The sequence below is a fragment of the Odocoileus virginianus genome, chromosome 1 (assembly GCF_023699985.2).
Source record: "Odocoileus virginianus isolate 20LAN1187 ecotype Illinois chromosome 1, Ovbor_1.2, whole genome shotgun sequence".
Classification (NCBI taxonomy): domain Eukaryota; kingdom Metazoa; phylum Chordata; class Mammalia; order Artiodactyla; family Cervidae; genus Odocoileus; species Odocoileus virginianus.
Window position 1 is genome coordinate 45,058,773 of NC_069674.1, and position 11,974 is coordinate 45,070,746.

At 43.2% G+C, this 11,974-nt stretch overlaps 1 protein-coding gene across 1 annotated transcript; it reads left to right on the forward strand.

The window, feature by feature from the left end:
* Positions 1-3,960: 3,960 nt before the first annotated feature.
* NPY (neuropeptide Y) lies at positions 3,961-11,513 on the forward strand. The gene is made up of 4 exons (XM_070467525.1): positions 3,961-4,675; positions 5,622-5,809; positions 9,447-9,524; positions 11,310-11,513. The coding sequence occupies exons 2-4, from the start codon at positions 5,622-5,624 to the stop codon at positions 11,332-11,334; spliced, it is 291 nt and encodes a 96-aa protein (XP_070323626.1). The 5' UTR covers positions 3,961-4,675; the 3' UTR covers positions 11,335-11,513.
* The last annotated feature ends 461 nt before the right edge of the window (positions 11,514-11,974 follow it).

Sequence of the window (11,974 nt, forward strand, 5' to 3'; positions counted from 1 at the left end):
TGCCAATCCCTATTCTTAATAATAGGCTCCTATGAGACAGTTTCATAAAAATATTTCTGATCAAGATGTATTCTTTAGGGATCAGTTTAGTCCTGGGAATCACACTAGGGATACAGAAATAAATAAAAAGTGTGTGGTTCCTTCTCTTATGGCATTAATAGATATTAAAAATATCAATATAATAACTAGATAATAAATTCAAACTGTAGCTAGGGGCAATTAATAAGTTCAGGGTCCTCTGAATTTATAATAGGGGATCTAATCCAGCCTTGAGGACTAGGAAAATCTAAAGTGATGTTTCAACATAAAACTAGAAGGATATGTAAGTGTTGGCCAGATAAAGAGTTGAGAGAATGTCTCAGAGGAAGAATATAGCACTATGAAAACTCAAGTTGAAAGTTTATTTAAGGAGCAGAAAGAAAGCCCATGGGCAGGAATATAGGGAACAAAGGAAAAAGTTAGGTTAGATAAACCTGCTACTGCTGCTAAGTCACTTCAGTCATGTCCGACTCTGTGCGACCTCATCCCTGAGATTCTCCAGGCAAGAACACTGGAGTGGGTTGCCATTTCCTTCTCCAATGCATAAAGGTGAAAAGTGAAAGTGAAGTCGCTCAGTCATGTCTGACTCTTCGCTACCCCATGGACTGCAACCTACTGGGCTCCTCTGTCCATGGGATTTTCCAGGCAAGAGTACTGGAGTGGGGTGCCATTGCCTTCTCTGAAACCTAGGAGGTACATAAGGCTCAAAATATATGAGCTCTGCATTTCAATTTAAGGATTCTGAAAATATTTTGGACTTCCTATGAAATTTAAGAATTAGGAATTTCAGAATTAGAAAATTAGAAATTTATGTTCATGGAAGCTCTGTTTTGGATAATCTATACTCGTGGCTTGATCAAGATTTTCTGATTTGGACATTTAGCACTAGATTCCAGGTATGAGCCCTTCACTGGAGGTAGAGATTTCAGACTCATAAACCATAGGAGTAGATGAGTTCACTTGTTTAGTGTGTGCAGAATGGAAGGGTTAAGGGTAGGGCTCTAGTTACAGAAGGGAAAGTTAGCAGAGAGGAGTGTGGCCAGTTCAGAGAAAAAGGAAGTGACCCAGAGGACAACAGTGAAGGCAACAGTCAAGAGAAGTTGGATAACTAGTAAAGGTCTTTGCAGCTTGCAATTTGGAGGTCTTACTGATAGCAGGTTCAGTAGCTAGATTCAGACAAATTTATATTGCCATGGTTTTATGACCAAACCAAAGTGAAGAAAAAGGGACAATGAGTATAAACATCTTTTTTCCCCCAAAGCCTCACTACGAAACTTCTACTTCTGGGTAAGAAATAAAAAGAGGAAGATTTGCCCTCCTGTTTGAATATCTGAAACACCAGACAAAAATACATGAAACAATATTCAAATACATTGGACATCAGGCAGCAAAGGACAGTGATCTCTTAGAGATGGGAAACAGTTGAGGGGAGCTCTATGACTGTCTCAGCCCACTGCATCAAGAAATTATCCAGGTTGCAGTGTAGAGGGGGAAACTGAAACAGCTGAAGTTTATGAGTAGAGTACCAGATAAGAGAGAGAACACTCAAAGTCTTCAGAGTGTCCAGTTCAGATATATAATGAATTGCTGATCAGATCGTGCACATGAAGAAATCACCTGAGACCAGGAAAAGAACTGCTTAAAAGGATGAGAGGAAACAGTGTCCAGTGTCCACAATATAATCCTGTTCCAACAGTCAAGAGGGAAAAGCTTCACAATTCAGCAGACATCAGCTATTAATTAAAGTAAGAAGGTGCTTTCCTCAAAGTGGGGAAAATTAAACCTAGACTAAAGCCAGCTCTGGGCCCATGTAAAAAAAAAAAACCTTAGATACAATGGATCAAACTGCTCCCAGTTTTTTAAACAGTGTCCCAGAACAAGGCTCAAAAATAGTTTTAGAACTATAAAAACATCCAACAAAACAGCAAGGTAGAATTTACAATGCCTGACATCCTTTCGAAAATGATCAGGCAGACAAAAAAGGAAAATACAAGTCAGAGTGAGGTAAAAATAAATCAATCCAAAGTAGCACAGAAGTGACACCAATCAGAAATAGTAAACAAATTATTATTAATGTATATCCAAGAAGCCAAAGAAAAGATTGGACATATTAAGACATGAAAGAAATAAAAAAAGATCCAAATGGAAATTCTAGAGATAAAAGCGATATGGTCTTTGTAGTGATTACACATTGCAGAGGAAAATATTAGTCAGCACACACAATGAGCAAAGCATACAAAAACAGACAGACCAACAGTGAACTGTGGGACAACATATATCTACGATGTAACCTAGCCATTCTATCCCAAGCATTTCCCTAAGAGAAATGAAAGCATATGTTGGTACAAAAGTTTGTAACAAATGTTTGTAGAAACTTTATTTGTAATAGTCCAAACTGGAAACAACCCAAAGTCCATTAGCAGTTGAATAGATTTTTCAAGTTTAAATTATATCCATATAACAAAATTCTACTGAGCAATAAAAAATGAATTATTGGTACATGCAACAACATAGGTGGATCTGAAAATAATGATGCAGAATGAAGGAAGGCAGACCAAAGATTACCGTGAGATTGCATTATGATACAGCTCCAGTAAACGCAAACAAATGTATAATGACAGGAAGCAGATCAATGGAGAAGGGAAACAGGGACAGGCAGGAGGTAGGAATTATAAGGGGACATGAGGAAACTTGATTGTAGTGATGACTTCACTGGAATATGAGTAAGAATATACCCAATGGAACATGCTAAATATGTGTAGCTTAGTGTTAGCCACTCAGTCATGTTCGACTCTTTGCAACTGCATGGACTGTAGCCCACCAGGCTCCTCTATCCTTGAAATTGTCCAGGCAATAATATTGGAGTGGGTAGCCAATCGCTTCTCCAGGGAATCTTCCTAACCCAGGGATCAAACCCAGGTTTCGCCCATTGCAGGCAGATTCTTTACCATCTGAGCCACCAAGGAAGCCCCATTTGTTAACTTAGTATATCTCAATTGTATCTCAATAAAGCTGTTAAGAATAAGCATAAATAAATGATTTTGAAACAAAGGAAAGAAATGGTTCCGCAGCTAGAAGTGCCTCTCTTTTTATCAAGAATGGAATCAGAGTTAGAAAGTGTTTTGCTCTAGCTTAAGCAAAGGCTCTTTCACATAAGCGTTCCTGAGCAGCCCCAAGAGCCTGGCATTTGTGTTCCTGGCATATGTTTGTGTAATGTAGAAAGAGGAAGTCACCTAAGTGAAAAGGATGTTGGTCTTCAAAACCACACACACACACACACACACACACACACACACACACACACACACACACGGGATTGCTTGCTGCACAGTAATTGATATTTAATTCAATGCTGTTAAAACAGCACAAAAACATGTCGGTTTAACAGAATCACTTGTCATTTTAGCATGGAAACAACTTGTAACTTAGTGCTTTAATTCCTTAACATGATATTTCTTTAGGAAGATTCAGACTTCTAGAAGTATTCATTCAGGGAGCTTTAAGACCTAATCCACTGCATGAAATCCTGATCCTGTAAAAATAGTTTATGAATCTTTCATATTCATTCTGTAGGTTTAATGCGATGGGCAAATTAATGATTTTTTTTTTACCTGTTTCAATTAGAACCCACGTTCTCAATCAACGTTAATAAAACCTATTTGGCACTATTCAACGGCCAGCAGATAAAAGAAAACTGCTGTTCATTTGACTACCTGGTCGATTTGGACCAAAAAATTTCGTTCGCGCTTTAAGGAGTCTTTCCGAGCTTAAAACTCCGCTTTTTTTCAGCAGACGCAGAAAGTGTCCCGCCTCTAAGGAGTTCTCGGTAGCTACACACTGTCGCGTACCGACTGGACTCCCAGCGTTCGGGCGAGTTCTTGGAGAGGGTCGATCTCCACCAAAACCAAGCTGGGGAAAGGGACGAAGCCACAGAAGGTTTTGCTCAGCCCTGGAGGAGTGGAGCGTTGGGGTCCTCTAGCTCGGGACTTCGGGCAGGCTTCTGGGAGCTGCTTTAGGAGCAGGAAAATCCGGCACCAAGTTGTCTCCCCCGAAAGCGCTCAGAAGTCGTGTCCGCGCCCTAGCCATACGGATCCCAGAAAGCCTTCACCACGTAGAGGATACGGGTACCCCAACCCTGGTGCCCAGCTGGTGGTAGTCCAGGTGACGGGCGACAGAGATGATCTGGGCTGCTCCTATCTCTGGCAGGACTAGACCCGGCGTGGAGGAAGGCAAGATTTGGCCGCCGCGGGAGGGCAGGAACTTGTGCTTTGGCGTGGTCCTGCGCTCTCCCAGCACGCCGCTGCGCTAGCGTCCTACTAGCTTCCCTTTCCTGGGGCCTGGCTGGCGCTGGCAAATTGAGGTGTGGGTGGCTCCCGGAGCCGAGGCTAGCGCGGCAGTAGCTCCAGACCCCCTCCCTCATCCCCCGCCAACGGGGGCGGGAAGCTGCGGGGTGGGAGTAGCGGAGCGTGATTGCCCGAGGCCCCTCCTGCCGTGGCGAGGGAGAGCCATAAAAACCCTGTTGCCACCTGCTCCGGACACCCCCTTCCGCCGGCTGTCGCCCCTAGAAGAGACGCGCCTGACTACTGAGCCCTAGCCGCCCAGCCACGCCCGCCGCCCAGCCAGCCAGCCCGCCACCGTGAGTGCCAAGACCCGCTTACTTGACGCGAGCCAAGGGAGAGGGGGTGCCTGTGAACTTGCCGGGGACGCTGGGAGGGTCGCGCCCGGATCCCTAACCCCTACGCGCCGGGCTTTCAGGCGCCTCGACGCGCGCTAGCCCCTCTTGGCGGCTGAATTCCACCTGCCCCTTCCTGTCCCCTCTGATGGTACAGCTGCCCTCTCTCCGACTCTCCTGGCTGCGCCGGCCCTCTGAGTTATCTTATGGTGGATAAGGAGGGAGAACACGAGCCCCATCCCAGGGCAGCTGGCAGTTTCCTCGAGGGTCGACGCCTGGAGGGAGGTTTCCTAAGCAGCGCTCCCCGGATGAGGAATCCCCGGAGCTTGGAAGACCTGCTCCCTACCGCTTCTTGGGATTTTCGGATCCAATCTGAGACCCACCAGCGAGGGACAGGGCGTCCCCACCGTTCTCTCCCCTCTCGCCGCCAGTTGCCACCCCGAAGTACTCTTTGCCATCACTGTGGAGCTCCTGCAGTGGGGCAGACCAAAACTGAAAAAGGAGAAACTTCTTCCCTCTAACAGGGCGTTTGGGGAAGAGGGTAGGAAAGGGGTACGTTCTCAACGCAGGGAGAGGAACTTCTAATCTGTTTTTTAAGTGTTTTAAATTGCGCCGGAGCCTCCCTAACTCAGCACCTCTCACCGCCGGGTCATTGGCTCTGCTACTGAACCAAAGTTGCTCAGTTTTCGGGTGGAGCAGAGGGGCCGGGCCAGAGCAGCTCTTGACCTGAATCCCCAGGATGGTCTCAACCACTCTTTGCGCTCTCTGCGTGACTGGGTCGAGCGGAGATTGAAGGTTGGGGAGGGGGGTCGTAGGAGCGGGGTGGGCGCTGGGGCCAGAGGAGGAAGGTGCGGAGCGTGAGTCCTCTGAATCCCCTAAGTCCCCTTCGCTGCACCTTCCGTGTCCGCAGATGCTGGGTAGCAAGCGACTGGGTTTGTCCGGACTGACCCTCGCCCTGTCTCTGCTCGTGTGCCTGGGCGCGCTGGCCGAGGCGTACCCCTCCAAGCCTGACAACCCCGGAGAGGACGCTCCGGCGGAGGACTTGGCCAGATACTACTCAGCGCTGCGACACTACATCAATCTCATCACCAGGCAGAGGTAGGTGGGTTGCGCGGGACTCACGACTCCGGGAGCACCCCACTTGCACACCCGGAGATAATGGGCATCTTAGAGGGCAAAGACCTTTTCTTTTTCTTTTTTTTTATCCCAGGGCCAGACAGCATCAGGCACATACTCAGCTCTCAGTAAATGTTTGCACAGGGAGCAACTGCCTCTGCCACTACTGTCACAAAATCCTGATCCCCAGACTCAGGTCCCCCAGTCTGGTGTCTGGCTGGCCATTTCCTCACACCCATCCCCTTGTCTTTTTTGTTCTTAGAGCAGGACTGTTTGGAAACCTGGATAGGAAAGTACCCAGTGAAAGGGGTCAGGAGGGTGCTGGGGAGGTGGCTGTAGCTGAGAGGGCTGCAGGGTATCTAGAAAAATAACAGCACAAGCTAAGGAGGAAACAGCTGGGTCACCAAAGACATTGCCAGATTTTTCAACCTGCCCAGACTGAAGTGAAAAGACAAATAGAACTATTTTCCCCCTACAGTGTTTTATTTCAGTCTGAACCCCTTACCTGAAAATCCTCCTAATAAGTAGAGATTTAGCATGAAAACATTAGTCTAAAATGCTGAAACTTTTCCCATTTCATAGCATTTTCAAAGAAAATGCCCACCTGGTGCTTTTTTAAGGAGAAACTTACAATGATCTGTTCACTTTAGGGTGAATCCAAGGATTACATATAATTTGAGAAATTGTCATCTTTATTCTGAACCCCTAGAAAGCTAAAATGAAAGGCCACATTTCACTCTCAACATCAAATCTTAAGCAAAAAATCAAATCCAAACTATTTTAGAAGTAACAAAGGATTTAAAATTTGTTTCCAAAATTAATTCATCTTAATTTTGAATCATACAATTTTTTTAATTACTGAGACCAAATGTCCTTAATAAGCTGAAAACAATGAGCTTTTTACAAAGTTTAGTGTTATTTAACATATTTATGTTTTTAAAGTATTGTTTTTTGTTTGTTATTTTACTATATTTCAAGGAATAGTTGGAAAGAATTCAAAGTGGGGAAGAATTTGTATTTCTTAAAGAAAACTCTAACTTTGATGAAACTTTCTGTTTCATCAAAAAGCTTTTAAAGTACCAATTTATATGAAGTTAGAAATATATGAAAGTGCTAGAATTAAATAGCATTGGTTTATGATCCCTGAAGTCTGACAGTTTTCATTAGTGAAAAGCAAGAATGTCATATCTTAATGGACCTTCAGAAAGTTAATCACTTCATATTCTTGCTTATGCATCATAAAGACCAGAGAAAAAACTGTACAAATTGTTTTTTTCCCTAGCAAAGACGTTGTTAGTTATTTAGTCTGTTAATTATAGCATATAGTGGAACTTAGTTTTACAAAGATGATTGATATAAACCTTTACCATTGTGTAAAGCTTGGCATTTCAAAATGTTTCCTAGGCATTACTTTGTTCAGTCTTTACCTCAAAGCTTTGAAGTGAGTATAATTATCTACAGTTTACAGATCATGAAATTAAGGACATTTCATGAAAACTTTTTTTGGAGTGGTTAAACTGGAGCCCTCCTCTTGATCTCTGGATGTTGTCACTTCTATCAGCACTCAGAGTGATATTCAACACCTTTGATGAGGAGAAAATAAGGGAAAGGGTTAAGATTCAGGTTAGCAAGTGTTCCTGAAGCAGTTTCCTATCTCCTCTGCATATAAGTTCTTTCTTAGAAACACTCAGAGGTTCATAATCTGCACCCATCACCTCCATTCTATACTCTCATCATCTTCCCACCACACACATCCACTCATTTGCACATTTGTATTTTTTGAAAATTACGTTTATACACACACATTTTAATTTGGTATAAATGGTACTTTGATATTCTCTTTCCTTCCCTTTTCTACTTGGTTCATGCTCTTGCTTCCAAAGGTAGCATCATTTATTCTAGAGCATAGATCTACCACATTTTATTTTTATAGTCCTCTATATCAGTGGTTCTTAACCGGGGTTGATGTTATGCTCCCCAAGACATTGGGCAATGTCTGGAGACACTTTCAGTTATCATAATAGTGGGATGGGATGGGATGGGATGGGATGGGATGGGATGGGATGGGATGGGATGGGGTAGGATGGGGTGGAGTAGGGTGGGGTGGGGTGGAGTGGGGTGGGGTGGGGAGGGGTGGGGTGGGATGGGATGGGATGGGGAGGGGTGGGGTGGCATGGGATGGGGTGGCAAGGGGGCTACTACTGGCATCTAGCGAGTAGGGGCCAGGGATGCTGATGAACATCCTGTGGTGCCTAGGACAGCCCTTGACAATAAAGAATTATCCAGCTCAAAATGTGCACAGTGCCAAGACTGAGAAACCCAGCCCTGGACTAGAGTTTCTTCCTCCTGGTCTCATTATTATCATCTGGGGAACTTTTAGAATATACTAATGCTGAGCTGCACCCCTGAGGAGTTAAATCAGAATCTCCCAGAGGGTGGGACCTGGGCTTTTTCAAAACCCCCAAGCTGATTCTAGTGTGCAGCCTAGAGATGCTGTCTTTATAGATAAAGCATTATCAAGAAGAAGGATAATCCAGAATTAATTAGAGATGGGAGAACAGTCATTGATGCTGCTCTGGATACCTACTACTTTCTGATTACAAATTCTGTTATTGCAGACTTAGGTTCTCTAATGGTAAATTGGAAAAAATATTCACCAGTTCTTTAATTCACTGCAGCATGATGAAAATAAATGAGTTAAGGTTGCCCAAGAGTTTTAAGATTAATAAAATCGACTGATGGACAGAATAAATACATATAAATTGCCGCCTACAGTCTGATATCACAACACCAGAAAATCTTTGAGGAAATCTCACAAATGATAGGGCGGGAGAGTTGGCTTTGCTTTTGTATCCCTTGAGTCCCTGCAAAGGAGAAATAATAGGAACTCCTTCCTCCAAATTTAGATTTAATTGTGCTTGATAGGCAGCCAGCATATACTCTCTATCAGCTTTGTTCTGCTGTTTTATCTGATATCTAATCAATCCACAGTAGACTATTTTTTTATTTGTGAAAAAAGCAGCTACTGATGTCCAATGCTTTTTTTGAGAAAGGGAAAAATAGTGTCTTCAAAAAAATACAACTTGGTGTAGATTTCTCAGCTCCTTTAGCAGAGAGAGAGAGACAGACAAACAGACCAGGTCCTTACTCACCTGGAGCCAGCAGCATATACTACCCTGGCAGGAAAACATAACCTTGAATTAATATATTGTTCTACCCATACCCTGCTATGGGAGAAAAGAGACCAAGAACTTTTCTATGGACCAGTAGGTTTCCTTCGTATTTTCAGGGCAGATTAAAATCACGTCAGGAGAGAAGACTTTTAGCTTTTGGCACCCCGAATAAACATGAAAAATATTCAGAATCTGTAGCTGTGAGAATGGGTGCATTTCAGCAGCAGTAATGCACATTTTTGTGTATAACTCTGTTGCTTTCAGAGCATTGTGACTTACAGTGGATATTCATCAAGATTCTAATTTTAAGAGGAGTTATGATTTTGTTGATGTTTTATGTTTAATACCACAAATCTTTCTTTTCAAAAGGTGTTTATGATTTCTCCAAACTTGTCTTAAGGGACTTTTACTCCCCCCAACCGGTCTTTTTTTTTTTTTTTTTCCAGATACGGGAAACGTTCTAGCCCCGAGACCCTGATTTCAGACCTGTTGAGAGAAAGCACGGGAAATGTACCCAGAACTCGGTATGAATAGACTATGTGGGAACACTGTTGCCGAGCTCAAGGTGGTCAGGGAAAGGAGATCAGAGAGGGCTGCTAGAGGAAGGCTTTGGGATGGGATCCTCCAGACTAGGTACGATTTGGACAGAAAGAATGATGGGCAACAGAGCATGGAGGACCTTTCTCTTCACATACTCTTTTACAAATCTCTGAGCTTGTGGGATAATATTTTCTGATTCAACTTAATTTGATGCTCCTTTGAAATTTTCAAATACAAATGACTTTTGCCTCAAAAATTACTCTATGGAAAATTTCTAACTGGCTTAGATTGAGGAAGCATAGGATATGCCCTAATATCTACACTGAAATAACCAACTGTCTGTCTTTGGCTGAGGTAATCTTTAGTTCTTATAGTCTACGTGGAGGATCTACATATCCTTGGAGAGTCCCTCCTGGCTTCACTCCAGTCACGCTGGTTTTATAAGAAGCTATAGATAAATCAAGGGGTGCTCCTATTTACTTTTTGATTTATTTTAGTTCATCTGATGTCACATTGTAATGTATCACATTCAGTGAATGAACATTGAACAACGTATTATTCTTAGGGCTTGCTTGGAAACTTGGGGCTTTCTTGGAGTGTGGAGCTGCCTTAGGACAGGTGCCCTCTAATATCTAGGTGTCAAACATTGGGCTGGGGTCATTCCAGATAAAGACTGCAAGTGAAAAGACGCCTGCTCCTCCTCCTTTTCCATAGCAGGCTCTCCTGTCCCAGGCCCGCTCTCCCTTCCCCCAGTAAGATGGCCTGTCTACCTTAAACCCAGAGCTCTACAACATCAAGAACCAAGCTCCCCAGAAGAGGTCGCTAGAACACATGTGACTGGCTTGTCACTCTTCATTGGGTTCTCCCTCTGTTCTCTTGTGAAATGAATGGCCAGCCAGAGTGAAGGTGCAAGTCTAGAGTCGTCAGGTTTGTTTTCTCTGAAGGACACACAGTTTGGATCGGACTAAAACTCCAGTGCTCTTGTCCCTGGCGGCACTAGCACAGACTTGAACAGCAAATGCGAGGGAAGCAGGTAGAAAACTCTCAAGGGTGGTTTTAAAATCCTAAGCAATACATGCTTTAATATTTCATTGATAGGCATATGAAGTTTGTCACACTAGTAAGTTTAGGATATGCTCTATCTACTCAGGACTAGAAATATAATCATCCAGACCGACCTACAGCCTTAATGCTGTTCTTTGATTTGTGGCCCAAAGTCACATGGCTGGTGCAAGAAATAGAGTTAATTGTACTCTGATTGACAGCTTCAGTCATGTGCACTTAGAAAAAGACAAAACTTGACAGCCTTGAAATTGCCTGTGAATGCGATTTTATTTAAAAGGGTTCTTTATAGTCTATTAAACAGCATCTTACTACATAAAAAGCCTTGCAGGAAAACACAGGAAGCATATTCAGAGCTGAATAACAATAACTTTCTTTTTACAGTTTCGTGTGATTCCTGTAGTTTTGATCTTCAGAAATATTGTGGAGTTCTTTGGCTTCTTTGATAAATACAGAGCCTTTTAAATATTCCCTCTGAGATTTGCCTGAGACTCCCATTAACATGAGTGAAGCTACTCAGCTGGGTCTCTGTACATTATGCCACTGTCTCCCACTCTGATATTCTACATGGTCTCCTATTTAGAATGCCAGCAGCCTTTTCAGCAGTTTCTGATCATCTTTCAGTTCTGAGCTGGATGTCTTACTCTTGCAAGCCTCCCAGGGAGTTAGAAGCTTCTCTTACGTGCTTTTCTTTTTGTGTTTGACAGGCTGGAAGACCCTTCTATGTGGTGATGGGAAATGAAACTCACTCTCCAGTCTCTGTCTCTGTTTCAACCCCCATTTCATCCTGTAAAACTAGAGTCTGCCTGTCCTCCCAATGCATGCAGCCCCTGTGCTCACCTCTGCAGAGTTTCCCTTTGTCATCACTGTATATATGTGTGTTTAAATAAAGCACTATGCATTCAAAAGTGTATGCTCCTCAATGCAAAATCTGCTGTTGCAATAGTGAGAGATATTTGAAGTTACTCATTAAATCACAGTCTCCCTCAAGTAGCAGATTCAAGGTTTGTTTCACCAATATTAAAGCAGTGGCTATGGAAGATATAAAGATATGATTTGTGATGACTAAGACTCAGCTGTGGGGTGTGTATGTGTGTGAACAGCAGACATATCTGAAACACTGAGCAGGGCAATACTAATTTGGAAAATTTTGCTGAACTTTTCCCCCATTCACAGGGAATTCTTGTTAACCTTGTTAGCCTATGCTGTCAGCAGAAAGGGTTGTTGTCTAATAGAACCTTCTGCAAAATGCCCTGAATCTCCTCTGCTGAGTATAGTAGTCACTAGGCACATGTGACTTTTGAGCACTTGAACGTATCAAGTGCAAACAAGGAACTGAGTTTTACATTTTAGTGTATCTTAAATAGCCATG